Source organism: Elephas maximus, chromosome 1 (assembly GCF_024166365.1).
Source record: "Elephas maximus indicus isolate mEleMax1 chromosome 1, mEleMax1 primary haplotype, whole genome shotgun sequence".
Classification (NCBI taxonomy): domain Eukaryota; kingdom Metazoa; phylum Chordata; class Mammalia; order Proboscidea; family Elephantidae; genus Elephas; species Elephas maximus.
The window spans coordinates 58,108,029-58,135,552 of record NC_064819.1 but is presented as its reverse complement, the minus strand read 5'-3'; the positions used below and the strand labels follow the sequence as shown (position 1 = coordinate 58,135,552).

At 39.4% G+C, this 27,524-nt stretch overlaps 1 protein-coding gene across 1 annotated transcript in view; it reads left to right on the top strand.

Annotated features, from left to right (window-relative positions):
• The window catches only part of RANBP9 (RAN binding protein 9), a 134,482-nt gene that overhangs the window by 1,334 nt on the left and 105,624 nt on the right, over positions 1-27,524 (top strand). Inside the window, exon 2 of the mRNA XM_049883989.1 lies at positions 16,573-16,684. Coding sequence (XP_049739946.1) covers positions 16,573-16,684 — 112 coding nt within the window. The remainder of the gene's footprint in view (positions 1-16,572; positions 16,685-27,524) is intronic.

Sequence of the window (27,524 nt, the reverse complement as noted above, 5' to 3'; positions counted from 1 at the left end):
ACCTAGTACCGCTCCTGACTGGAAATGTTCTGTGTTTATGTGTCGTTATTACAGTAGGTCTTATCGAACGGAACGGTTTTTTTTTTTTTAACATCTTTTAGTATTTTAAGGAGAATTGACTCATATTTTACACCTGTGATTAAAAAAAACTCTTTAGATTTGTACTTCCCCCCACCCCCACCTCCTTTACATTAAAACAAAGCTTAAGCGGAGCAGTTGTACATACATTTATAAGTTGCTGTGGCAATTTTTGAAATGTAGCCCAAATTAATAGCATGCGTCGAGTTTACTTGTCTGGGGGAAAAATATCGATCTGATGGATCAGCCTGTCTGGAAATAAATCCAGTTTTTCAGGCCCCAAACCTGGAGCAGGAGCTTTCACATTCGAAGCAGCCTCATTTTGATTGGCTGCAAAAGGAGGGTCTTAATCAGATCCTAGTGACCCGAATATAGAGGGTAAAAACAGCGTTGTGGTTAAATTCTTAAAGTGTACTGGGCTGAAATTTGAGAAGAACCCTGCTAAATAAGTTGCTGTTTAATCAGAAAGGAGAATGGCAATAGAAATCTGTCTTATGATTTGACTGCAAAGAATCACACACAAAACTAGGCTGTGGTGAATACTCCTTTTTATTCTTGCCATAGATTCAGAGAAGTACTTAAAATTCTAAGTGTTACGTTTCTTAATCTAAAGGACTGAAAACTTGAAAATATCAACTTTTTTCTTTAGTTAGGACGCTTCGTTAATACCTGTGTGAAGGCTTGCTTTTTTTTTTTTTTTTAATTTGCGTCAACAGTGCTGTTAGGAAGTGTTTACTTCTGATCTAGCTACCAGAAGGCTTTTGTTGGACTTGTCAGAACTTTATCATTTTAGATATAATGATAAAACCAGAGGCACTATGATATAGAAGAACCCTGTATCATACTGACAGGATAATCCTGAGCTCTCCTGCGTCCTGCAGTCTAGGCATGTCACAACGCAGGGTAGGCATCTGAGTGGTGAGTGGGTAGAGCTGGATGGTGGCTTAGGAAATTTCCACCTCTGACTTTCATGGTATCTAAGATTTGTGATTACAGTTTATTTAACACTGTAACGTGCCTTGATTAGTTTTACTGACTCCTTTTATACAAGATGGATGATTCAGAGCAGAGAAGAATGCATGCTTATGTGAAATTGGTTGGAGTTTGGAATATTTATGACATTGCTGTCTCAATTATTTTTCCTCTTGGTCTTTTTATTACTTTCTGTTGTGTAATGCTAAGATTCACTTTTTGTACACATCACTCTTTTATAAACGTAAACCATTTTTTTCCGGAAGCACAGATTTTGCTGTTTGTCACCCTTTTTCTTTCCCTCTCTTCTTTCCCTGCTTTGTTTCTCCCCTCCCGCGGGCATTGTTTTTACCCTCCCCTCTTTCTACTGTCTCTTCCTCTTGTCTTGCTATTTTAATGTGTGTGTGTATGTTTTGTTTTTCCTGAGCGTCTTCCTTCTGAGTGGGGCACGCCAAATGTATTGGGCAACTCTGTCCCTGTTGCAAAGGAAGGGAGCAAAGGGGAAGTGTCATAGGTAATAAAACTTCAAAGTCAAATAATAGAAGAGTGAATTTTTTTTAACCTAAAAAAAATTTTGGAAACCCTGGTGGCATAGTGGTTAAGTGCTACCGAAGCTAACCAAGAGGTCGGCAGTTGGAATCCACCAGGTGCTCCTTGGAAACTCTGAGGCAGTTCTACTCTGCCTGTAGGGTCGCTATGAGCTAGAATCGACTGGACTGGAGGGCAGTGGGTATCGTTGTGTGGCATCTGATTTTACCTAAGCATTTTGAGACACCTTTAACATTAAAAGCTTCTACTATTCAAAGAACATTTTTGCATATTATAGAATGTCAAAAGATTGATCATAGCTGTTTTCCAGAATGATATAAGGACTTTCCTTAGTTTCTCTTTCCCTGAGCGAATTGTTTTTAAGATCTTATTCTTCTAAATTGGAGTTATTGTTTTTGGAAGCATTATTGTTGCTTAAGTGATTTGAAGGAATTAATGTTAAACAAAGCCAGACATGCAGACAAAGTGGATTGGATTGCAGAGCAGTAACAGGGCGTGTGTGTCATATGTTAACATATTTAAAAAGGCCTTTTGTTTAGCAGTCACACACCAACTATTAAAACACCTAGGATGGCCCCTCTTATTTTTAAACTTCTTGTCAGCTTTGAATAAGTACAAATGTGACCTGAACGATAACTTTATTCAACCTTAAAACATTGTTATAAATATGCCAATGGGTCTGACTAGCCTAGGCGTTTCAATTACAGATTTTTTTTTATGTTTTTTAAATTATTACTACCATTTGGATACTTTACAAAGTGTTAGTGGATCTGGACAAGATCGAGGAATTCTCAATTTAGATAAGATAAAATGGAAGCACCTGGAAGATTTTCCCAGTCACAAGTAAGCCAGGATTGGAAACTAATTTTCACTGGCTCCAAATTTAGTGCTCTTTCTACTGTGTTGTGTTGCCTATTTCAGCTTGTATGAGGTTTAATTATCTCAAATAGATAAAATCCAGTGGTTACATTTAGAACTTTTTAAAGAGTACTTGATATTAAAACTGCTTTCCCTGGGGAAAAAAGGTAACTGGAACACACTAATGCCATGGAAAAGTCCAGTGCCTTGATTATTCTAAATTAGAACAGCTTAGAAGAAAAGACAAGATAAGTGAGAGTTGTGAATGATAGGAAGTGATGAAATCGTGAAGTATATTTTTTAATTGAAGCACGATTAACAGGATCCAACCAAATAGATTGGATTTTTGGTATGCCTAACTCCCTTCCCCGCAGTATCAATGGTCATTAGTCCTTTAAACCAAAAACCCAGTGCCATCAAGTCAATTCCGACGCATAGTAACCCTATAGGACAGAATGGAACTGCCCCCTTAGAGTTTCCAAGGAGCGCCTGGCGGATTCGAACTGCTGAGCTTTTGGTTAGCAGCCGTAGCACTTAACCACTGTGCCACCAGAGTTTCCTTCATCAGTCCTTTCACACTTTGTAAATAAAGGATCCCTGGTGGTGCAGTGGTTAAAGCACTTGACTGCTAACCAGAAGGTTGGCAGTTCAAACCCACCAGCCACTCTGCGAGAGAAAGATGTGGCAGCTTGCTTGCATGAGGATTTACAGTCTTGGAAGCCCTGTGGGGGCAGTTCTGCTCTGACCTGTCGGATGACTGTGAGTTGCAACCAACTTGATAGTGGTGGGTTTGGTTTTTGGTGAGCTCCCTTCCCCCCAGTATCAACAGTCATTAGTTCTTTAACACTTCTTAAGTATAATTATTTATCTAACATCTTGCACTTGTTATTTCAACAAATATTTGCTTGTCTTTCAGTGCAGGTACACATTCTGTATTATGAATTATGAAAGTGATATAAAATTTTTCCTTAAGTCAAGGAATCTAAAAACCAAACTGAACTTCTCCCAGTGACCCCTTTGCTGTACTTTTGGGAAATTTAGCTTTAGAAAATGCTAATTGATAACTGCAAGAATCCAGTGAATCTAATAATAATCATACCTACAGAAGGGTAGGCAACAATAATGATAGTTTATTGAGCATTTGCTATCGGACAGATACTTTGCTTGCATGTCTTGCTCAGTATTCATTCATTGCTTCTTTTATTCAGAGCTTTTGGTGAATGTTTACTTTGTGCCGGGGTCTGGCACTGTCTTTGACTTCAGATTGCTTATATAACATGCAACAGTGTAGTAAGGGAAATGTTAAAAAGAGTACTGTGGAAGCTAGGAGGAACATCTAACCCACACTAACACTGGAAAGGGTGAAGTAGGTGGGGTTCGTGGAGGAGTTGAGACTAGTGGTCAGTTTTAAAAGATGAGCAGGATATAGGAGAAAACACGGGCCTGGGCATTGCAAGTGAAGGGAAGAGCAGGAGCAAAAGCATAAAGGAGAAGAGAAATTCTGCATAAATTAGGATCTACAAACAATTTTCGGTTTTTGGCATTTAGAATATGTGACAAGGAGCAGCTGGGGAAAAGATCAGCGAGAGTCATTATATTTTATTGAGCTTACATCTTATTCTATAGGAGATAGGTAATCAAAGGATTTTAAATAGAGAGTGATATGCTCATATTTAAGTTTTTATCGGATTACACAGATAATTTGAAGATAAATTTGATGCAAGTGCAAGACTGGGAATAGCAAACTCATTTAGAAAGCTGTTACAGTAGGTTATGTAAGATATAAGGGCCTGAACTTGGTCAGTGGTGGGGGAGAGAAGAGCAGACATGTATATTTTAAAGGTAATACTGATTAGATAGGAAGTATAGTGGAGAGAGAAATGAAGGATGACACTTGGCTTTCTAGCTCTTTAGGTTCCTGCAGTGAACCATGAATCAAATAATGATTGCCAGGAAGTCAGTATTAGGATATAATTGGAGATAAAGTATTATGTCCCTGGGTAGCGCAAATGGTTAATTGCTACAGTACCAGCCAGAAGGTTGGTGGCTTGACCTACCCAAAGGCACCTTGGAAGACAGGTCTGGCTATCTGCTTCCGAAAGGTCACAGCCTTGAAAACCATATGGAGCAATTCCACTCTGTACACATAGGGTCACCATGAGATAGAAATGACTTGATGCAACTGACAAGAACAGCAGCCATGTGACCTGACTTCATGGAAACCAGGAGAAGCCAAAGAATTAAGCCCTATGGAAAAAAAAAGGAACAGGTTTTCTGGAGTTAAGGTGGCTCTTAAGTGGTCTCAACAGCTAGAGTTCATGACTTTTTACTCTATCCTGCTGTTCAAGTATCCTTTTACCATACTTATTCAATCTGTATGCTGAGCACATTATCCAAGAAGCTGGACTATATGAGGAAGAACACATTATCATAATTAGAGAAAGACTCGTTAACAACTTGCCATATGCAGGTGACACAACCTTGCTTGCTGAAGGTGAAGAGGACATGAAGCACTTACTGATGCAGATCAAAGACTACAGCCTTCAGCATGGACTACACCTCAACGTCAACAAAAATCTGCACAACTGGACCAATAAGCAGCATCATGATAAATGGAGAAAATATTGGAGTTGACAAAGATTTCATTTTACTTGGATCTGCAATCAATGCCCATGGAAGTAGCAGTCAAGAAATCAAATGACATATTGCATTGGCCAAATCTGCTGCAAAATACCCTTTTAAAGTGTTAAAAAGCCAAGATGTCACTTTGAGGACTAAGGAGCACCTGACCTAAGCCATGATGTTTTTAATCGCCTCATATGCCTGCAGAAGACTGAAGAAGAATTGATGTATTTGAATTACGGTGTTGGTGAAGAATAGCGAATATGCCACAGACTGTCAGAAAAATGAACAAATCTGTCTTGGAAGAAGTATAGCCAGAATGCTCCTTAGAAGTAAGGATGGTGAGTCTTCATCTCACAAAATTTGAACATGGTATCAGGAAGGGCCAGTTCCTGGAGAAGGACATCATGCTTGGTAAGATAAAGGGTCAGGAAGACCTTCAAAAGATAGATTGACACTGTGGCTGCAACAATGGGCTCAAGCATAACAATGGTTGTGAGGATGGTGCAGGACCAGGCAGTGTTTTGTTGTCTTGTGCAGAGGACCACTGTGAGTTGGAAGTGACTCGATGGCACCTAACAACAGCACTGTTAAGTGACTCAGCTACATTCTGCTTGGCTGTGGTTGTTTTCTTGGCCTTTCTCTATAGACTGGCTTATCCTTTCTTTCCTATTTCAGATTCCTGAGAGATATCAGACTGGCCTACTAATTGCCATCACCCTTAGAAATTTTTTTTTTTTTTTAGAAAGGCAAAGGTGTCCATTGTAGCCTTTGGATCAGGTGCTAACCTGTGTTGAACCAGCTGTAGGGGGCAGGGGTAGTTATGAAATATAAAATAGCCTTCTAGAGCAAGAATAGTCTGGGCTCCATTTCTTTTATCAGGGACAGCATGTGAGGTAGTTCCTTGCAGAAAGGTTTGACAGTACCTTAATTGACCTGAAGCTTCGGAGAGAGGCCTAGATCATGGCTGATTTGGGAGTTACCTCTAAGTGATAGTTGAAATTAAGAATGTATGAGAGAGAGTGTATGGAATGAGAAGAACAGAGGGCCAAAGACAGAGCTCTGAGCAATGCCAACATTGAAAGACTGGATGGAGTCCTAGAAGGAATAGTTAAGAGGTGTGCAGACAGTGAAGAGGATTGGTGTCACAGAAGCTGAACAGGGGAGTATCAGAAAATGAGGAAGTACTCTTTAGTGTCAAATGTAACAGATAGGTCTAGTGAAATAGGCACGGGAATTTTTCCACTGGATTTAGATCATTGTGACCTTAGGAGGAACAGTTTGAATTGAGCAAATGGGCAAAAGCCAGATTTCACTGGGTTGAAGAGTACATGAAAGAGACCAGGCAGGGAAGATTTGTGAATATAGATTACTCTTGAGATACATTGATGAAGAAGGAGATTAGGCAGTACCTCAAGGAGGATGAGTCGGAATCGGCTTGACGGCAGTGGTTTAGAGGAGGATGGAGGTTAAGGCAGGATTTTTTGTTGCTGTTTTAATGGCTGATAGTGGAGTTACATCTTACCTGGGGATTCGCTGGAGTGACATAAGTTAAATGAGAGTTTGATGTTAGTCTGAGGTATGATGTCTCAGTAAATGTATGCAAAATTTAATACATGTTTTTAACAAGTAAAATAGATATTAAGAGTGCATGTTTTTATTACCTTAAAGTTAAAAATAAAAGTTCACTATACTTACCACTAACCTAGTACGTCTTTGATGATAATTTATATAGCGCAGAGGCATACAGTTTGTGGAAGTGTATATGTTTTTTTGGACTGTGCGCTGAGGGGGGAAGGAGAGGAAAGGGAGAAATGAAAACATAAGCTTGAGAGGCTGATAGACTAGGGTGAGAAGAAAATGGTTTAGGAGCTCAGGATGGTTAGGAGTAGGTTGTATTCCTCTGATGATGGAGGAAGTGAAGACTGGTTTGGCTATAGACCAATTTGTAATAGAGTGGAGGGAGTTGAATATGACCATGTCTGTTGGCTTCCATTTTCTTCAAAAAGTAGGCTAGGTAATTTGCTCACTGAATTTGTGTAGAGGTCTTGCAGTGAATGATGAGAATGTGGACTAACCATTGAGGGGAACGGGGAACCAGCTGACTATAAAGATTTCTGAGAAATTTGTTGATAGCATTAGGAGAGCCCAGATGACATCATTAGTTCATAGTGATGTCGAGATTGCTGGACTTTATTCAGTAGAGCTTAACCATCCAGTACAGGAGTAGGAAAGGTGGATTTAAGGCTGTGGTTTTGCCAGTTGGATGTTGTGGAAGGATAAGGATATGAGGGAAGTCAGGGGTATCTGAGAGCCTTTAAGTGATTACTCATGTATCCCATCCTGGATGAAGAAGGAAAGAAACAAAGGATTCAGGGAATTGGAGGTCCCAGTGAGGAAGAGGAAGTGTAGAAGAGAAGTCTTCAGAAAGGTGAGAGGTTATGTGGGTGTGTCCTAGAGGAAGATAGAGGTGTTCCTGCTATAATGCCGTGAATGTGCTGCTGGAAAAACCCCACACAATTGTGCGCTAAAAGTAACAGGATTTCTGGGAAAAATAGTATTGGAACAGACCACTTAAAACCTAGCGAACTTTGTAACCAGAGCACTTCAAAAACAAATGTCCTAATGAGATACAAGCACAATTAAATTGTTATTGGCATTTGTGCCTAATACCATAACTGCTGATCATTTGCCATCTTAAACCCTGGGGTTTGGCCTTCCTCCTTTGAAATATAAGTGCTTGGAGGCTGTTTAATTAAAAATAAAAACCTGATTTAGGGTTTAGCCTTTTTCACCTATTAAAAAAAAAAAAAAAGAAGAAACAATACTATTGAAACCAGTTGCTATTGAGTTGATTACGACTCGTAGTGAACTCATGTGTTTCAGAGCGGAACTGTGATCTATAGATTTTCACTGGCTATGATCTTTCCGAAGTAGTATTGTCAGGCTTTCTTCTGAGGTGCCTCTGGGTGGATCTTAACAGCCATCTTTAGGTTAGTAGCCAAGCGCTTAACCGTTTGCACCACCGAGGGACTCCTGTAGGATTTTCATTAGCTAATTTTTGGATGTAGATCACCAGGCCTTTCTTCCTAGTCTTATTCTGGAAACTCTGCTGAAACCTGTTCAGCATCATAGCAACCCACAAGCCTTCACTGACAGATGGGAGATGGCTTCCCTTGGGTCTGCTGGCTGAGAATTGAACCCAGGTCTCCTGCACGGAAGGCAAGAATTCTGTCACTGAACCACCGCTGCCCCTACACACCTATTAGAATGGTTAAAAAAAAAAAAAAAAAACTGACAGTGCTAATTGCTGGAGAGGATGCCGAGCAGCAGGAGCTGTTGTTCATTGCTAGCAGGAATTCAAAATCGTACAGCCACTTTGGAAGACAGCTTAGCAGTTTCTTACAAAGCTAAAGATAGCCTTATCACATGATTCAACAATTGGGCTCCTAGGTGTTTACCCAGCTGATTTGAAAACTTATGTCCACACAATAACCTGCGTGTGAATGTTTATAGCAGCTTTATTTGTAATTGCAAAAAACTGGCAGCAACCAAGATGTCCTTCACTAGGTGAATGGATAAACTGGTACATCCATAAAGTGGAATGTTATTTAGCAATACAGAGAAATAACCTATCATGCTATGTAAAGACATGTATGAATCTTAAATGCGTATTGCTAAGTGAGAGAAGCCAATCTGTAAACTACAAACTGTATGATTTCAATTACATCACATTCTGGAAAAGGCAAAACGAGAGAGAGAATAAAAAGATGAGTGGTTGCCAGGGGCTTTGGGAAGGAGGAGTGGATTGGATAGATGAAGCACAAGGGATTCTTTATGGGAGTGAAAGTATTCTGTATGATACTGTAATTGTGAATACTTGACACTGTGCCTTTGTCAAAGCTATTCAGCTTTATAGCACAAAGAGTGAACCTGAATGTATGCACATTTTAAAAATTAAGAGATGGGGAAAATTCCAGGATAGAATGCAGAATGTGACAAAAGAAATCTATTTTAAATGTATGAAATAACCTCATGGAAAGTGATGGGGGAAAATGGTGCTAACCTAAGTAACTTTGGAAATAGTGAAGTCTAAAACTAAAGGTGAAAGAAACTGCACTTTTATCTAAGTGATAAAAGTTGTATCCCATGGGGATATGAGTTAACAATTCTGATACTGCTACACATTTAACAAGTAAATGGATGGTAGGTGTGGGAGCCAGGTTTCTCATTCTAGGAGTGGGATTTAACAGATAAGCAAAGGAAGGAGGCTAGCATGATCCATATGATAATGTGTTAGAGTTGGAGATATCTGGTATGAACTGATGTTTTAACTTAATATAGAAATATAAACAGAACCAGTTAGATGGCTGTGCTAACCAGTTGCCATCTAGTCGTCTGTTCCAACTCATGGTAACCCCAGGCGTGTCAGTAGAACTGTACTCCACCGGGTTTTCAATGGCTGATGTTTTGCAATTAGATTTCCAGGCCTCTCTTCCAAGGTACCTTTGGGTGGACATTCATCTCCAACCTTTTCATTAGCAGCTAAGCACGTTAACCGTTTGCATCATTCAAGAACTCCTGTAGAAATATAGATATGTGTATGTACGTGGGTTACTATACACACGTATATTTTCTTGCTCTGTCAATGAGAGGACCTAGAAGCAATGAGTGCATCTAGTACCCAGATCTCGGATTCTAATTATCGTTTAGACAATTAGATAGATAACCCAGTGAAAGGAACGGGGGCATTGTCTTGGTTATCTAATGCTGCTGTAACAGAAATACCACAAGTGGGTGGCTTCAACAAACGGAAGTTTATTCTCTCACGGTCTAGGAGACTAAGAGTCCAAATTCAGGATGTCACCTCCACGGGAAGGGTTTCTCTCTGTCGACTCTGGAAGAAGGTCCTTGTCATCAATCTTCCCCTGCTCTAGGAGCTTCTCAGTTCAGGGACCCGTGGTCCAAAGGACACATGTTCCTGGCTGTACTTTCTTGGTGGTATGAGGTTCCCGTGTCTCTGTGCACGCTTCTCTATCTCAAAAGCGATTGGCTTAAGACACAAATCTAATCTTGTAGATTGAATCCTGCCTCATTAACATAACTGCCACTGATCCCAACTCATTAACATCATAGAGATAGGATTTACAACACATAGAAAAATAACCTCAGATAGCAGAACGGTGGACAGTCACACACTACTGAGAATCACGGCCTACCCAAATTGATACGCATAGTTTTGGGGACACAGATCAATCCATGACAGGCATTAGGTAAACATGTCGAGCCTAGAGCATCTCGTAGTGCAAGAAAGTAAGGAAACCTGCTGCCGTGGAGTTGGTTCAGACTCATAGCAACCCTATCAGACAGAGTAGAGCTGTCCCATACAAAAAGGAAAAAACCCCAGAAAAGCCCACATTGATGGAGGGGTGTCAAAAGGTCACAGCCAACTGAAAAAGTTCCCAATGGCCTACGCTGGAACAGTTGGAACAACAAAATTAAGTAGTGTGGGATTATAACTCAAATTATAAAATACATGAGAGTCCATACTGATACAAACAAAGAGGAAATATCTTTTGATCTGTACTACACTTGTAGTTTTCCCAGGTGGCTTTATATGGTGGCTACAAACACTAGGTACCATTTACGCTATAAGAATGCACTTCTAGAAGTGGGAATCTAAGCTTTTTTCCCTTCCGTTAGGGTCTGTAGTGGTTTAAGTGCTCAGTTGCTAACCAAAAGATCAGCAGTTCCAATCTACTAGCCAATCCTTGGGAACCCAATGGGGCAGTTCTGCTCTGTCCTATAGGGCTGCTATGAGTTGGAATCAGCTCAGTGGCCATGGGTTTCGTTTTTTTTTTTTTTAGGGTCTTTTTATATTGCTGTTTTTTCTTTAATTTATTAATATGTTGGCAAAAACGATGTTTAAGAACCAGATGATCTTCTTACTGTCTTGGCTTCATTCCCATAAGTATCAATTGCATGTTCACTAATTTGAATTCAAGAAATATGTGTTGTACCTGGACAGACTTTATTAGAACTTAATATTTCTGAGATGAAATTCTTCCAGGTGGTATCAGAATTGAGAGTGTGGCTCCAGGAAGGTACCATTGAAGTTAGAGTGGAGGTCAGTGGAAATAAAGATGTCTAGAAATTAAAATGTGAGAACAATGTGATAATCACAAATTAAAGTGTTAAGTGTGTTAATGTTTTATAGATACGTGTGGCTATGAAGGCACATAAAAAAGAGATTAGACCAACTCCCAGAGGTGAGAGAGAATATTCGAAAAAGTAAAGCTTAAGTGACTATGTATAACAAAATGAAATGTTAAGACGCGGTCCTGTGAGTCAGAGCATTGCACCTAACAACAGTAAAGCTTGAGCTGAGATTTAAAGGATGAGTAGAACCTAACTAGGTTAAGAAGGAAGGGAGCTGTCTGAAATGAGGCTGATAGAGTTGGAGCAGAAAGAATGAGGTGGCAAAAACAGGTAGAGGGCCAGGCCAAGTAAGATTTCGAGGAATTTTACCTTTATTTCTGGGCAAGATGGGAGGGTTTTGAAGGAACATTAGGTTGTATTGAGGGATGGTGGTACAAGGAAGGAAGATTTGTACTTCCAGAAGGTTATTGGCTGCATGTTGGAGAGTGGATGGGGGGCGGGGGGCGGGCAGGAGAGAAGAATGAATGTGCCTGGGTCAGTACCTTCAGACAAGAGATCATGGTTACTTGAATTAGGGTGTTGTAGTCAAGATGGAGAAAAGTAAATGGAAGTGGGAGATATTTAGAATTTAAATCAGTAGGACTTGGTGAATGAGTGAGTGGGGGTAGGGAAAAAAGATGTGTCAAGATGATTTCAAAGACTCTGGCTTAGATAACTAGGTGGTTTGGTGACATTCACTGTCACAGCGCACGCTGGATGAGAGCATCTGGTTTGGAGAAAGATGGTAAGCTTTGGCCATGTAGAGTTGAAGCCTGACTTCAGTGTAAACTGATTTGATTACAAGGAATACTCTGGTATCATTTTACGTTTATCCCTACCCCCTCTCTGTTCTATAGGGAAGGAGAGAGAAAACTAATGTTTGATAAGTCCCACATCAGAGATGTCAAATTTCCTAATCTGAAGTTCTGAGGGGAGATCTGTGTTGGAAATACAAATTTTTCAATCATTTGTGTATATATAATAATTGAAGCCTAGATGTACACGAGAAGAATGAATTTAGGACCAAGCCTTAAGGAATTCCAACAATTATGGGTTGAATAAAGGACGGATAAACCTGTGATGGAGCCATCAGGAGAATTACTGGTATGTCCAAGAAACTCAAGTGAGAGTGTGCCCAGAAGAGGAAGTGGTTATTAAACAGCGTGCAATGCTTCTGGAAGGTGAGGTGGTAATAGGACTGAAAAATGTTCTGTGGGTTTCTGAAATAGAAGTATGGAGGTCATTTGTCATCTTGGTGAGAGCTGTTTCGGTAGAGTGAAGAGGTTGAAAGCCAGCTTGGAAGTGGGTTGAGGAGTTTGTAAGAGCAAATTGTCAAACTGGTAAACCTAGTTGAGAACCTGTCCAAATAAACTGATGGGTGCATTAAATGACATAGAAACTTCGTTCAGAGGATTAGATGCCATTTAATTCCTGGGTAGAAAAAAATTAAAATATTTAATTATGATTTTTCTAAAAGCAGATAACGTAGCTGTTTCATTTTTCAGTTAATCTGTAGTACAGGAAATCTTTATATGCCAAGGGTTTCTCGTAACTTTCAAAGGAACCTCTTTGGATTTGGATTGAATATTCATTTAACGAACATGCATTTACTATCTATTTTATTCAAAACCCTTTCCATTTCACTTAATGGACTTGTTTAAACAGATCGTTTAAAAAGAGCTAACCTAGCTAGCCTTCCAGTTTTGAAGCAATAAATATATTTTCTTCTAGAGCCACATAGAAAACATGTAACATTGAGGCTGTGGTTTTAAAAATTTTTAATCTTTGGTAGTATGAGGTTGTATTTTGGTGACTACAGAATACTCTTGCCATCGAGTCAGTTCCAACTCGTAGTGACCCTATAAGGCAGAATAGAACCGCTCCATAGAGTTTCCGAGGAGTGCCTGGTGGATTCGAACTGCCGACATTTTTGTTAGCAGTCATAACTCTTAACCACTACACCATTAGGGTTTCCCATTACAGAATATAAGGTAATAATAAACTTCCTGGTGTTACATATCACAAACCCATTGCCGTCAAGTTAATTTTGACTCATAGTGACCTTATAGGACATAGTAGAACTACACCGTAGGGTTTCCAAGGCTGTAATCTTCACAGAAGCAGATTGCCACATCTTTCTCCCGCAAAATGGCTGGTGGGTTCAAACCACTGACCTTTTGGTTAGCAGCTGAGTTCTTTACCACTGCACCATGAGGGCTCCTTGCTGTTAGATATAAACCAAAACCAAACCCGTTGAGTCGATTCTGACTCAATAGCAACCCTATAGGACAAAGTAGAACTGATTGCAGGGTTTCCAAGGAGTGCCTGGTGAATTCGAACTGCCGACCCTTTGGTTAGCGGCCGTAGCCCTTACCATCAGGGTTTCCGCTGTTAGATATAGGCCCTTCCTTTCTGACGTTACTAGTCTCATCTAAGAAATGGATGGATATTTTTAATTTAATCTTTTTTCCTGTGTCTTTTCATTTTAATTTTAAAATGAAACAGATCTTTTTAATTTGAGCATTTATAGAATTTTTCTACCATGTCTTAGTAAAGTTTGATGAATATAATCGATTCTTGAAAATTTGTGTTTGTGCAGTATAATATAGTTATTTCAGCATCATGGAAAAAATTATGGGATTTTAATTCATATATAGGTTTAATTCATGATACTATTGCTTGTTTCGGGCAACTTATATAACCTCTGTAAGAATTTCTCCATTCTTAAAAATGAGGTTTAGTAATAACCTATTTCACAGATACTGGATGTAAAAAACCCATATATAGCAGCACCGAATGCTTTGGCACATTGTTAGCTCTCAAACATTAGTTTTCTTTCTCTTTCCTTGTAGAAGTAGCAAGAACTGGAGATAAATGTGAAATGATGTCAGAATACTCAGTGTAACTAAATCCTTCTTAGAGTTCAGAGCTCAGACTGAAGTCAGGCTCCTTGAATTTAAATCCCAGCACAAATCCTGACTTGGAATTCCTACACAGCAACATAACCTTGGGCAAGTTTTTACCTTCCTTTAGTTTCCCAATATGTAAAACGGTAATCAATAGTACCACCTCATAGGGTTGTTTTGAAGATTAAGTGACTTATGACAAGTAATATTCTTAGAACGGTGCCTTTCACATAGTACTAAATGCATATTAACTGTTATTACCATTTATTATTAAGTACACTTTGAGGTTTAACTTGTACCTAAAAGTTTTGGCCACTCCCATTTGAAACCAAACAATAGAATCCAGTTTGAATTAGGATTATAGTTAGATTCTGATTAATCAGGGTTTTTTTTTTTTTTTTAATTTGTAACTAATTAAAAAAAATTCCCTTTAGTTTTTTGTTTTTTAGTTTATATGACCTTTTCCCAGCCAACTCAAATATCTCAACACACTTATACTGAAAAAGATGTTTTACTGAAACTATAATTTATTAAATGACTGGATATTTATTAAAAAGTGATTAGTGCTAACCAAAAGGTCGGCAGTTCGAATCCAGCCAGCAGCCTGTCCTTTGAAACCCTATGGGGCAGTTCTGCTCTGTACTGTAGGGTCACTATGAGTTGGAATTAACTCAATGGCAACTGCCAGGCCTGCCAGTGTCATTTTGCAGACTGACTTATCACAGTGTAATGTGGATGAGAATTTAGATATGCCAGAATAGTAATTGTTTGATAATGGCCAACTTCCAGTTACATTTATTTATTTACTTTTTAATGACTTAGTGCTTTTTAAAGTGCACTTGTATTTTTTTCCTTTTGCATAGTTCAGTGTGAGTGTACATATGTTAAAGCAATTTTGGGGTACCTACATATTGGTGCTTCCATTTTTGTCTCCCTAGTCAAGTTTTGGAATCGACTCGATGGCAGTGGGTTTTGGTTTTAGCCAAGTTTATCATTTCCCAGTAGTCTCAGGTTGAGAACCTGTTCCTTCCCATAACACATATACTTAAGACTTCTGTGGACACAAGTTTTCATGGTGGTAGAAAGGGGTGGCTGAGTTTATTCAGTTTCTTTTGAGCCGTGACAGGCTAATTTCGTGTTGCAAGTATAAACTTCACTGTTTAATGATAGAGTACGCATTAGTAATTTGAGCCAGTGAGGGAAGATACGGTCTCATTGGTGTGTGACTCTCATTGGTGTGTGATGGTTATTGTGTCTCTTAAGATACAGTTCTTGACTTAAAGGAAGGTATTTAGGTTTAAGGCCATCATGGTACATTTGAGAAGGGGAATTCTACTACCCATGAAGGTAATTTTATAGTATGACTGAAAGATTAATGGCGTACATATTTTTAAGTTTGTATTGGGTTAAACATACCTAATTAGAACACCTGAATAATGATTTAGAGTATTGTTTCTTATAGTCCTTTCTGGGATTGTAGAGACTTGTCTCATGCTCTTTGAGTACTTCCTGGCGTACAACTTCAACTTCTGTTTTTCTCCTTCTGTGTTTTTTTGGGCATATTTTCTCTTTCTCACTTGATTTTTTTCAGATGCTAGGTTTGGAGGTAATTTGTCTTCAGGGAGGGGCTGGGAAGGTGATGGCAAATGAAGGAAACCCTCTAGGATTAGAATTGAGGCAAAGCTAATTTTAAAAGTTTAAAAACCATTGTCTAGCAGATTTCCCAAAATGTCAGCAGTGGCATGATGTTATTTCCTTTCTTAAAAAAAGAAAGACATGAAATACAACTAGGGATTAGATAATATTTCTCAATGGGCTATAGTTGTAGTTTTATGGAATCAGCCTTTGTATAGAATTAGTGATGGAAGAACTATATCAAAAATTCAAGAAGAATGAAATCTTAACAGGAAAACTGCTTTGTCAGTTCCATTTAATTGTATACAATTTCATTAAAAATATCCTATATAGTACAGATACTTCTAGCTTAAAGAAGCAGGGCATTTGACAAAACTGTTTAAGAGTTTTAATTATATGCAAATTTAGTTCTGATAAAATTAAGGTTATTTTCTCATATTCAAATAAATCCTTATTTCTCTTAAAAATATAGTCTACCCTAAAGTAATTTGCATAAAGGGCAGCTAGGTTCAGTGTTCTCAGATTCTGAAGTCTTTAAAGCTAGTGATAATGGGAAGAGTTCTGTGGTTACCTTGGACTGGTTTGCATATTGGATTAATTGTGATGATAAATATTTTATTCTTTAATTATTTGAACTGATGGGAGCACAAATGTATATGTTGTTCTAAAACCCATATTTGTAATTGAATTATTTATTCAGATTTTCATTTAAAAATCTCATTTGATCTTTTTTTCCTTCCCATTTCATATGCAGGTCATGGCAAAACTCCAAAAGACGCAGCGTCGGTTCGTGCCACACATCCAATACCAGCAGCCTGTGGGATTTATTATTTTGAAGTAAAAATTGTCAGTAAGGGAAGAGATGGGTAAGTAAATTTTGGTGGGAAAAATCACTTGTTATTCTTGGATAATTATTTTTATTTTGATTCATAAGGTTTATGATCTAATTAGAATTTTGGAGTTTTGGAAATTTTGGTAAATGGAAAAGTGGAATCTGAATATTCTAGTATAGCAGATTGGATTTGGTTTTGCTTAAATACTAGTTGAAGCTAAAGCTTGAGTTAGTCATTCGAATGGAGACTTCGGATTAAGCAGTTGCGGGAAGATGACTCATTTTTCATGTCTTGTCTTACACTGTCTTTTCCTGAATTTTGTTGACAAGTTAAATCCTCTCAAAACTAGTTAACCAAAGCCAGTATGTGATTCATAGGTATTTTATAGGGATTAGGGTTTATAATTTCTAGGTTTAGATTGAGAAATGTATGTTTGTATATTCCCACTGGAAGAGCTCCCCAGGGGTTAGGAGATGATTTAGAATCCTCCAAATGAGAGCTTCATGTTAGACCCTGGAACCAACTATTTGTTTATGTATTTTATTGTACTTTGGATGATGGTTTACAGAACAAACTAGTTCCTCATTAAACAGTACACATATTGTTTTGTGACATTGGTTGCCAACCCCACAACATGTCAGCACTCTCCACTTCTCAGCCTTGGGCTCCCCATTACCAACTTTCCCTTCCCCTCCTGCCTTCTCATCCTTGCCTCTGGGCTGGTGTGCCCATTTAGTCTTGTTTTGTTTTATGGGCCTGTCTAATCTTTAGCTGAAGAGTAAACCTCAGGAGTGACTTCTTTTTACTGAGCTATGGAAGTGTCTGGAGGCCATACTCTAGAGGTTTCTCCGGTATCTGTCAGATCAGTAAGTCTGGTCTTTTTCTGTGAGTTAGAATTTTGTTCTACATTTTTCTCTAGCTCTGTCTGGGACTCTCTATTGTGATCCCTGTCAGAGCAGTTGATGGTGGTAGACAGGCACCGTCTAGTTGTGCTGGATTCAGTCTCGTGGAGGCGGTGGTAGTAGTAGTCCATTAGTCCTTTGGCCTAATTTTTTCCTATGTCTTTGGTTTCCTTCCTTCTCCCTTGCTCCAGATGGGGTGACATCAGTGGAGCATCTAGATGGCCGCTCACAGGCTTTTAAGACCCCAGATGCTACTTACCAAAGTAGAATGTAGAAAATTCTCTTTACAAACTGTGTATTTCAACTGAGCTAATGTTCCCCGAGACCATGGTCCCCACCCCACAGCCCCTAGCCCACTAATTTGGTCCCTCAGGGAGTTTGGTTGTGTCTACGGAGCTTCCATGACCTTGTGTTGTACAAGTTGTGCTGGCTTCCCCAGTATTTTGTACTCTTACCCTTCGCCAAAGTTACCACTTATCTATTGTCTGTTTAGTGTTTTTTCCTCCCACACCTCTCCTCCCTCCTAACCATCAAAGATTGTTTCTTTTTGTGTGTAAACCTTTTCATGGGTTTTTGTAGTAGTGGTCTCATGTAATATTTGTCCTTTTGTGATTTTCTTATTTCAATGAGCACAGCGCCTTCCATATTCACCCATGTTGTGAGACACCTCGCAGATTCATCATTGTTTTTTATTGGTGTGTAGTATTCCATTGTGTATATGTACCATAGTTTGTTTATCCATTCATCCCTTGGTGGGCATCTAGGTCATGTCCATCTTTTGCTATTGTGAACAATGCTGCAGTGAACATGGGTGTGCATATGTCTATTTGTGTGACAGCTCTTATTTCTCTAGGATATATTCCTAGGTGTGGAATTGCTGGATCATATGGTATTTCTATTTCTAGCTTTCTGAGGAAGTGCCATATCATTTTCCAAAATGGTTGTACCGTTTTACATTCCTACCAGAAGTGCATAAGAGTTCCAGTCTCTCCACAGCCTCTTCAACATTTGTTGTTTTCTGGTTTTTTTTTTTTTTTTTGATTTGTGCCAGTAATGTTGGGGTGAGATGGTATCTCATTGTAGTTTTGATTTTCATTTCTCTAATGGCTGGTGACCGTGGGCATTTCCTCATGTATCTTTTCGCTGCTTGAATATCTTCTTTGGTGCAGTATCTGTTCATATCCTTTGCCATTTTTAATTGGATTATTTGTCTTTTTGTTGTAGTTGTTGGAATTTATCCTGTAGATTTTAGAGATGAGACATTTGTCTGATTTGTCATAGCCAGATTTTTTTTTTTCCAGTCTGTAGGCTCTCTTTTTACTCTTTTGGTGAAGTCTTTTAATGAGCATAATTATTTAATTTTGAGAAGATCATAGTTAATTGACTCGATGGCACTGGATTTATAGTTATCTAGCTTACCTTCTGGAACCAGCTTTTAGATCGTTGGTTTTTAACTTGTGGTCAGGGGAATGAGGACATCAGAATCATTTATGGGACTTGTAAAAATGGTGCGGTGGGGCTATCTGACCTTTTAACTTCATGAGGGGGAGAGAGGACCACCATCAGCATCAGCCCAAAGCTGATTCCTATGAAGCGGAAGTCACATACACTTCCTCTCTCCAACCTTTCTACTAATTCATAAACCAGCCATCCCCCCCATGGCACTTTCAACTTCCTTGTTGGGTTCGATTAATTCACTGGATTGGCCATACAGAAGTCACAGACCATACTCACAGGGTTTATTAGGGAAGTAACAGGTTACAGTTCAGGATCGGGAATGCTCAGGATACAGTTCTTCGGTCAGGACAACTTGGCTGTGCCCACAGGCAGGCATCTCTTGGCTCCTCAGGCGTCTTGGGCCAGTCCGGCTTCTTCCCTGCTTGGGCAAGTGTTACAAAGCTCTTTAGCTCCACCAGTAGGTGCCAAGAGGTACCCCACTTGGCCAATAAGCCTTGATCCAAGGGCACTTAGCTCTAGTTCTGTGGGTGGACAAACCTAGCTTTGTTGACAAGTGCCTGGAGGCACCCCACTCTGCCAGCAAGCTTTGTGCTCAAAGGCGCTCAGCTTTCTCACTCTGTGGGCCGAGAAGCCCACCGTGCTGTCTCTTGCTGGTCTCCTGATTTTGCTAATGCTGGTTCTCTGCCACGCTGCTGTTTTTTGCTGTCTCGTGCCATCTCCAATGTTAAAGCTCTGTCTCCTGGGTCTAGGAGGTTATCAGTGCAGGGACTCCGTGTCCAAAGGATGTGCTCTGTTACTAGCTCTTCTTTCTCAGTGATAGTGAAGTTCTCCTCTGCTTTGGGATTGGTTCTCTTTTAAGCCCAGCAGGATGGCAAAATAGACCAATTGCCTTGTTAGGGTTTCATACACCTTGTTTGCATGCTCTCACCCTCCTCCCCCCAGGGTTCCATGTACTTTATTTGCTTTATTAGCATCTGTCTAATCTCCTTAATGGGCCATAAGCACCTTGTGTGCATAGTCCCAAGCACTGTGTGGTAGTCACAAAGACTATGGCTAGAATGGCCATATTAGGTAATTCAGCATACCTCAGGACTGTTAAAAAATACAGTAGCTTGGACCGTAGTCCATAGCTCCTGAGTCACAATTTTCAGAAATAAAGCTTAGCCAAAATAGGCCTTTTAAGGAAGCTCCACTGGCAATTTTGCTGCATATCCCTGGGTAAGAACCAGTTACCTAGAATCATTGGACCTCCTATCCTGTGATATTTCCTGATGACTGCATTGTGGTATCAGAGATCTTTAAAGCAACTGTAGGGTCATTTGTTCAACTACCAAGATAAAGCTATTGGGCTGTGTTGATAAGTTGACCTATATCTGAAGTGAATCTTTCAACTCCTCTTTGTTCTTCTCTCATGTTTAATTGACAAAACAAGCGTATTCAGTAGATTATTCCACCTACTTTATTTGCTGAATATTCTCAATGGTAACATTATGGCAAGTAGAAAGTGAAAGCTTGAAATTCAATTATAACTTTTTATGATCTGTCTCAGTTTTCCCAGGGTGATCAAGCCAGAGATAGAGATGGCAAGGATAAAGTGGTTAAGAGAGGCCCCAAGTTGAAATGGGCAGCACAGTTCTAATGATTTCTGACTCTACAGCTGCATACTCAGTAAACCAATTCTTTTTATACTTAAAATTGTATCATCAAACCCATAGTGCTGGTGTTGCTCAGGGTGATTCTCTAGGTTCTTTTACTTGTCACTCTACATATTCTATATTTGTTTGATCTTGACCTTGTATTTTCATGCCTGCAATAACCCTGGTGACTCTCTCATATAAAGCTTTATCTCTGGTTATTCCATTGAGCTGCAGACCAAATGTCTAATGAGATGTTTGCATTTGAATGTCTTGTATATTTCCAATTTAGCTTGTTTAAGACTGATCCTTCTCTCAAAACCAGCTTGGTTAGTGGTTTCATTGTTGCTGTAAACTTGAGAACTTCCTACCTCTAACTTTCCCTGTCCATCGCGACTGCCTTGATCAGGTCCTGGTAATTTAACTCCTTACTTACTGAAGGGGGATGGGTTAATCAGTTTCCCAGTTGCTCCCTGTTTTGCCTTTACTCCGGTGTTGTGAGCTTTCTTTCTAATACAGACCTGAATTTTATTTGTCCCCTTCTTGAGATCATTTGGTACATCTGTTGCTTTGAGGATAAAATCTAAAACTCCCCAGCAAGGTCTTTAACGATGTGACTGACTCCTGCCTAATTCTTCAGTCCCACCTCTTGTTGTTAGAATCCCTCATTCTTTTATTCTTTCTTTTTTTAAAATTAAGGTATATTTTACCAGGGCTTTGAACTGATTTTGCCCAATTCAGTCATGGCTGAGGAATCATCACTGGAGCAGACCTGAATTTTTTAGGTTATGGTGAACCGTAAGGATAGCTGGAATGGGAAAAATTACGAGTTGAAGCCCTGCTAGAAACTTAATCTCCCTCTCAGAGAGTAAGGGCAGCATATGCATTGCAGAGCAGCCAAGTGTCTTGCCCTTGGATTTTGAGCACAGTCCGAAGCAGTGCTGACCAGCGCAAAGATGGTGGCCGGCATGTTGTTTTGAATGTTCCAGTCTTACTCCTTGAACTCCTGAAAGGGCTTACTACACATCTTTGAGTCTCCTGTTCCAGGGCTTGGACTTGAAATTTTGGGTACCCATACTGAATCGGTCAAATTGTAATAAATTGTTCCTGTTTTGCTTCATAGGCCGTGGCTGAACTGGTTTGAACTGATTCAAAACCCTGTATTTTACATTAGTAAAATTTACACTTTTTAATGTATAGTTCTGTGAGTTTTGACATGAGTACAGTCATGTAACCACCACCGTAGTCAGTATATAGAACAGTTCATCTGAGAGTTCCATCACCCCAAAAAATTCCCCTGTACCCTTTTGTAGAAAACCTTACCCTATCTCCAGCCCCTGGTAACTTCCTCCAGCCCCTCTCTCTAGTTTTGCCATCTGCAGAATGTCATATTAATGGAATTATACAGTATGTAGCTTTTTAAGTCTGGCTTCTTTCACTTAGCATAATGCATTTGAAATTTATACAAGTTGTTGGCATATAATGGTAGTTCAGTCCTTTTTATTGATGATTATTGGATGAACCACAATTTGCTTATCTCCTCCAGGGACATCTGGTTTGTTTTCAGTTTTTGATGGTTGTGAATGGAGTCACTATAAATGTTTATGTACATGTTTTTGTGTGACCATTTCATTTGGGTAAATATCTAGGAATGGGTTTGCTGGATTGTATGTTAAATGTACTTTTAAGTCTATAAGAAAATGGCAAATTGTTCTCCAGAATAGCTTTGCTAGTTTAGTTCCCAACAGCAAATTATGAGGGTTCCTTTTACTCTACCTCTTTCGCTAATACTTGATATTGTCGCTTTTTTCCCTTAATTTTAGCCATTCTAATAGGTGTCTAGGAGTCCCTAGATGGTGCACATTGTTAGGAGCTCGGCTGCTAACTGAAAGGTTGGTGGTTTGAATCCACCCAGTAGCTCCTCAGAAGAAAAGCCTAGTGATCCTACTTCTGAGAGATCACACCCTTGAAAACCCGTGGAGTGCAGTTCTACCCTGAAGCACATGGGTCACCATGAGTCTGAACTGACTCAAGGGTAAATGTTTTTTTTTAGCTGTTATTATGTAATAGATGTCTAGTAGTATCTTGGTTAATTTGCATTTCCCTAATGACTAATGATATTGGAGCCCTGGTGGCACAGTGATTTAAGAGCTATGGCTGCTAACCAAAAGATCGGCAGTTCAAATCCACCAGCTGCTCCTTGGAAACCCTATGGGATAGTTCTACTCTGTCCTTTAGTGTCACTGTGAGTCAGACTCCACCAACGGCAATGAGTTTTTTTTTTTTTTTTTTAGCTGTATCTTGTTAATTTTCCCCATGACTAATGACGTTGTAGAATTCCTAATTCCTTCTTGTGGTAAAATGAGTTCCTTTATGTGGCCTTTTGCCTTGATTCTTTGGAACAACAACAGATTTTTCCCCTAAGCCCTGAGGGTTTACCTTTGCCCTAGTTCTTTGACAGACAACTTGAGGAAGGGGGCTCCCAGGTTGTTTTCTACCCTAGAAAGTTTGTTCCAGGGGATTCCTTGGGTTGATTGACATTTCCTGGGTAAGCTGTAAGTAACTTGATGGTTTGATACTTTTTGCCTGGCCCTGGGCTGCAGTCTGTACTGTGATTGGTCTGTTTTACATACCTTGCACAGATTGGTCAATTTGCTGTGCAAATAAATAGTGGCCTGAAAATCCACCCAGTGGGCTTGAGTGATTCGTGATCCACTGAGGATTGGTCAGTAGTGGTCCTACTTGGGGGACCATGTCTTGAAATTGACAAAGAGTTTGCTTATGTAAGCGGCCAACCCACAGAGGTTTTTAGAGACAAGCAGAGAAGAGAGAAGTAGAGAAGGAGGAGACCAGGAATCTTCTAAAAGAGCTGTAATGTGGGTCAAGGGCTGTAACATTGAAGATGGCTAGAGGCCCAGAAGGGGCCCTGCGGCAGAGCTGGCAGTGCCAGCAGAAAATTGCTGCTAGGAAAGCAGCTGAGCAAGATGCTCTACTGGCAGTGAGCTGGGCCAGCTAGCAGTAGAAAGGCTGACGGTGGGGAGACTGAAGGCAGAGAGGCCTGCATGGCCGAGAGGGGGCGTGCAAGGCCGAGAGAACAATCTGCTAGCACAGCCAAGAAGGGCTTGAGAGGAGTGTTCTGATTGGAAGTTGCTCTGTACTGAAAAAGGGAGGGATGTGCTCCCTGTCTCCGGGGAGCCTTCCAAAACTCACCTGTGTGCATCCTGATCCTGATCCCACATTGTTCCTGTTACATCAGAGTTGATCTTGATCCCAAGTTGTAGCCTGTTACTTCCCTAATAAACCACAGAGATGTGAGTATGGTCTGTAAGCATATGGCCATTAAAACAAATTATAGAATCCAGCAGAGAAGTAGAGAGTGTCAGGGGGTAGCGGGGGAACGGCTGGGGTCATAATTGGTAAAAAGGTTGGAGAGAGGAGGTATGTCTGACCTCTGCTTTACAGGAATCAGCTTTGTGCTGAGCCTGATTATTATCCCTCAGAAATTTAGGCGATTCCTTGCACCGTACTGCACCGGTGCTTCACCCGTAAGGTACTCTTCGTGGTTCTGTAATCTCACAGGTTGGCTCATGTTTCTAGTTCTGTATGCATGACCTTTTTTTCCTCCTTGTATTCACCTTCTCCTGCCCCTTTTCCCATTTGCCTAGGTGACTGCGTGTTCTCAAGCCCTAGTTTAGTGATCCCTTTTTTTGTAGCACTTTCTCCTCCCCCAAACAGGATTGTGTCTTCTTTAACATTCTGAGCAGATGGTAATTATAATACTTACATTGCTTTAATTGTCTGCTTACTAGTGTGTGACCCTCGAGACTGAAAGGTAGGGACAATTTTATCTTTCTATAGCTCCAAAAAAAAAAAAATTTTTTTTCTTTTTTTTTTTTTATAGCTCCAGTACTTAAATTGTAGCTAGCATTCAGATGAATGAATAAATGAATGCATACGAAACATTCCTTACCTTCTGTATATTCTGAGGGAAACCTGTTGTATTTCTTTGGTCAGATTTTATTCACTTCTCTGGTAAAACTCATTGAGAAGTTTCTAGGCCCAACCCAGTGCTTTTGAAGAGAAGAATAATTTATTCATGAGAAAAAGGAAGTCATATGCTAAATTTTGGCAGAGTAATGTTTTTTCTGGAGATGTATTGAGCTATTTCAAACAATATAGAATTTTCTCACTAAAATCCCAACATCTTTGTAGAGAATAGACGAGGAAGAGCAGCTATTAGTTACCTTTTGCTTGCAGCGATGTGTTCACCTGAGAGTTTATTATAAAACCCAAAATTGAACCCATTGCTGTTGAGTCGATTCCGACTCATAACGACCCTATAGGGCAGAGTAGAGCTGCCCCATAGGGTTTCCAAGGCTGTAATCTTTACAGGAGCAGACTGCCACATTTGGGAGTGGCTGGAGGGTTTGAACTGCAGACCATTTGGTTAGCAGCTGAGCGCTTAACTACTGTGCCAGCAGGGCTCCTTAGAGTTTATCATATGTAATTAAAATTAAGAGGCAATACCAATACCCAACTCTTTCCAATTCATGAGAAAACTTGTTTCCAATGAAAATTACTTTTAAGCAGTGTTTTTAACTAAGATTCAGGCAGGTAGTAGGTAAATATTTGGATCTGAGATCTTAGTTTTTTTAGAAAAATTTTCATTGGAAACAAGTTTTCTCATGAATTGGAAAGAGTTGGGTATTGGTATTGCCTCTTTCAGAAGAGTGAAGGAAAAGAAACAGGTGTTTAATGTGTTATGTGTTTTCTTTAAAAAACTTATTTATTTGTGATATGCATTATCTGTAGGTCTGCCTTGGAAGATTTAAGACTATGAGTGTGATGATTGTTTATTGTATTTCTTTATTGCATAAGAAATTAAGGCTTGAAGGAAGTTCCTTTTATTGAGTGAAAGACTGTATTTCATTTTCTGCCTTGGATTTACATTTAAATAGAGTTTTGCATATGTCCCACAAAATAAGCTTAATTTATGAGGATAAAATAGCCTGTCTAAATTTTGTGATTAATTTAAAATAAATTTCTAATGTATTGCAGAACAAAAAATTAGATCACCTTATCTCATGACCCTTGTGAGACATATTTAAAGAGTATATATTAGTTTTGTGTTCTTGTTAACAGTCACTGACTGCCTAGGTGCATTTCTAAAAGCAGACTGTCTCTTATGAATGTGCTTTCAGTTCAGGAATTTCATTCAAGTTTTAAATTATGCATACTAAGAGAGACAGTGGAAGTACAGGTCATTCCAAATGTGAGAGATAATTCATTTTTTATCTGAAAATTTTTAGAATGAGAATTTATTATGAGTATGGTATTTTTAGCTCTTCAGACAAAATATCGATGCCACTCTGACAGTGATTCAGGAAGAACTGCAAGTAATCCAGTCTTTCTGTTCTATTTCTGAATTTTTAGGCTGATTATCAAATGCAGTCTTTCTGAGTGTTCCTTCTATGTTTGCTGACTTTCTGGATTATTTCTTTGGGTAGTGGGAGAGTATAAACGGTATTTCTTCCCACCTAGCTTTAAGAGGTCTTTCCGTCTAGTTTTGATTGATACAGGAAGTAAATAGAAACAGGTTGAAAACGTGAACAAAGACGTCAAGTAAGTAAGCAATATATTACCTTCACAAATATTTATTGAATACCTATGAAACAACAAGCATTGCCAGCAGCTGAATGATTATAAGTACGAAGTTGTTACTCAAATTTGCCTTATCCACAGTTTCTAGCAGAGGACCTGACACGTAGTAGACACTCTGTAAGTGCATTGAATAAACTGAATGTGGTCCCTGCCATCAAGGAGTATCACATTTAGCATTTGGAGGGTACACTGAGGAAGGGAATGAGGGGGCAGCCATATATAAATAACTGCAGATAGAGTAAGACATATACTGAGCACTTCAAGAATGAGAAGTTTTTGGTTTACAGGGTCTGAATGTTTAGGACCATGGTCTCATGGGACAGCTTGGTCAGTTGGCATAATATAGTACATGAAGTTTATGTTGTACATCCTAGTTTGGTGAGTAACATATGGGGTCTTAAAAGCTTGTGAGCAGCCATCTAAGATACAACTATTGGTCTCTAAAAAGAAAAAAAAAAAATTTCTCTAGTCCAGAGTAAAAGGGAAAGAAGGAAACCAAAAACTCAGAGAAGAGACTGGTCCATAGGGCTAATAGTCTACACGACCAGAAGAACTAGATGGTATCCATCTACCGCTACTGACTGTTTTGATTAGGAACACAGTAGATGGATTCTGATAAAATGGGAGCAGAATGTGGCACAGAACTCAGATTCTTAAAAAGTCCAGACTTACTGAACTGGTTGAGGTTGGAGGACTCTCTGAGACTGTCGCTCTTGAGATACTCTTTAAACCTTGAACCAAAACTATTCCTTTAGGTCTTCTTTTAGCTAAGTAACAGACTGGCTGACAAAATCAATAGGATCACCTGTGAGTATTTTGTTCCTTTTAAAAAATCATCTATATGAGTGCAGTCAACATTACTATCAGGCGAAGATAAGAAGGCAAGGGAGCAGGGAAACTAGATCACTGGAAACCAGACAACCTGAATGGAAATAATGAGAAAGTTGACACACTGAAAAATAAAGTCAGTGTGACGAACAAATTGTTTAGAAATTCTTAATTGGGAACCTAATTTGTTGCGCAAACTTTCACTGAAAACAAAAAAAAATTATTTAGAAAAAAAAATGAGAAAGTTTATGGGAGATCTGAGGAGAGAGATAACTTCTGGCTCAGCTAAGCAAATTTGTAAAGGAAGTAGTATTTGATAGACTGTACATAAGAATTTAAGAGGCTTTGTTGGGAAGAATATTCCAGACTGGAATAGTTTCAGGGGAGTGG